The sequence below is a fragment of the Pteropus medius genome, unplaced genomic scaffold (assembly GCF_902729225.1).
Source record: "Pteropus medius unplaced genomic scaffold, Ma_sr-lr_union100, whole genome shotgun sequence".
In the NCBI taxonomy this organism is placed as follows: Eukaryota; Metazoa; Chordata; class Mammalia; order Chiroptera; family Pteropodidae; genus Pteropus; species Pteropus medius.
The window spans coordinates 1,224,537-1,226,428 of record NW_024352784.1 but is presented as its reverse complement, the minus strand read 5'-3'; the positions used below and the strand labels follow the sequence as shown (position 1 = coordinate 1,226,428).

Genomic DNA, 1,892 nt, shown 5'->3' with positions numbered 1-1,892 from the left:
AGTCATTGCCCAACTCAGGAATCTACTTTCTCTTTCTAGGAGTAACTACCCCATTGAAGATACTCGTATTTGTAGAATCTCAGAAGAGTCTCTTTTCTATCCTCTCCGAACTCCCAATCTCTCCAAAACTTCCATTCCTGTAGGAGTGCTTTTTTTTTTCTTTTTAAAGCTGAATCAACATAAAAAGGTTAAGAGAGATAGAAAAGGCAAAGACATTGTTTATAATTTTTATTTCATTTTTAGCATATAGGGGTTAATTCTAGAGGCAGGGCATTGCCCTTTAGTCCCCAGGAGATGAACTCTCCGAACACAGGGCCCCCTCTGGTAGGCACCAACAGAGTCCGACAGGCAACTCAATGGTACTTGTAGGCCAGAGCATTAGCCACAGCAGCTGTCAGCTTCTGCCATGCAGCCTGCATCTGTGGGGTAAACTCTCTGCTGAACTGGGTTGCCAAGGCAATCAATATCATGTTGCCAAGGAGCTGGGGAGAGAGTGGGGACAAAAAGAAAATAGTACATAGTAAAGAGAAGTCCTCAGGCTGGCTTTGCAACAATAGATACAACTCTAGTTTCCGCCCTGATAAGTCTAAGCACCTTTCAAATTTAGCCATGGATTCTTTTCAATTAGAGTGAAAAAATTTTGTTCAGACAAGTGTATATATTATTAATACAACTCACCAACAATGGAGTGACGCTCGATTCTTCTCTAAATTACTCAATTCTTATCTGTTCTGTTTCCAAACTGATGCTGGATTGAGGTCTTTTTCCTGTTTACAAGAACTATGAAAGTATGAACCAAAAGAATCCATGGCTAAATTTGTATTGTCTGGCCAAAAACATTTAACTCAATTTTGGCCAGTGCTCTTCACAACATGTATTGTTTCAGTAATATCAAATGGCCAGTTGTCTCCACTAGTCATAGCTATTACTCTACTTGGTTTTACCTATGATGTTTGAAACAACCTAACTGCCAAAATCTAGCTATGTCCTGAAGTATTACTTCCCAAAAATATCTCTATAGAATAAGGCTTCAGTGCCAATGTTTCTTAACATATAGATGACACAAATATCTAGATTGAAAGCAGAAAACACAAGCATGCCCAGAACTCACTTTGAAGTTCTCAGGATCCACATGCAGCCTGTCACAGTGCAGCTCACTTAGGTGAGAAAAAGTGCCCTTGAGGTCATCCATATGCTTAATAGCATTTCCAAAGGAAGTCAGCACCTTCTTGCCATGACCCTTGACCTTGGGGTTGCCCATTATTGCAGTTTCAGAAGATAAGTTGCCAAAATTGTCAAAGAACCTCTGGGTCCATGGGTAGACAACCAGCAGCCTATGGGATGAACATAGTCACAGACCAGATGAGAAGTCAGAGTATGTAAGAAATCAAACCAATCACTCTTTCAGGAACACTTTCTGCCTTTCTGACCCCTTCCCTAGCCACCAATGCCTACCTTCCCAGGATCTCTCCTCCGGCTACCTCCACATTCACCTTGGCCCACAGGCTAGCAATAGCAGCCTTCTCTTCAGCAGTAAAATTCACCATGGCGTCTGGGAGCTTTCTGGTGATCACGGATGAGCCAGAAGCTAGTCTGTGCTACTGCTTCTCTATGTGGCCTTTTATTCCTCATTTTTGGCCCCCAGACCCCTGCTTCTTCCAATGAAATAAGACTATTGGTCAATGGTGTTTTGTCACCACCAGGGGTGGGGTTTGGACAAGGAAACGGTCAGCAAGATGGACATTTGTGTTGCTGATAGTGTTAGGCAGCTCTATCAGGGGGATTCTGCTGTTCTCTCCCCTCCTATGTACTTTGCAATTCATATCTCAAGCTCCCCACCACCACTATCCCTGGTGACCTATAGGCTGACCATGAGACACAAATAGAATCAG

At 42.8% G+C, this 1,892-nt stretch overlaps 1 protein-coding gene across 1 annotated transcript; it reads right to left on the bottom strand.

The window, feature by feature from the left end:
- Positions 1-353: 353 nt before the first annotated feature.
- LOC120590136 (hemoglobin subunit epsilon-2) lies at positions 354-1,689 on the bottom strand. Its single transcript, XM_039847770.1, has 3 exons — positions 1,456-1,689; positions 1,112-1,334; positions 354-482 (listed from the first exon to the last, which is right to left on the bottom strand). Exons 1-3 carry the CDS (start codon positions 1,545-1,547, stop codon positions 354-356), a joined length of 444 nt encoding a protein of 147 aa, XP_039703704.1. The 5' UTR covers positions 1,548-1,689.
- Positions 1,690-1,892: the final 203 nt, after the last annotated feature.

Bases quoted from the DNA above. Each gene is read 5' to 3' on its own strand.
- LOC120590136 (XM_039847770.1), bottom strand. From the start codon at position 1,547: ATGGTGAATTTTACTGCTGAAGAGAAGGCTGCTATTGCTAGCCTGTGG. The intron at 1,335-1,455 runs GTAGGCATTGGT...TTCATCCCATAG, and splicing joins GGAGGAGAGATCCTGGGAAG to GCTGCTGGTTGTCTACCCAT. The intron at 483-1,111 runs GTGAGTTCTGGG...CTCTCTCCCCAG, and splicing joins TGGATCCTGAGAACTTCAAA to CTCCTTGGCAACATGATATT.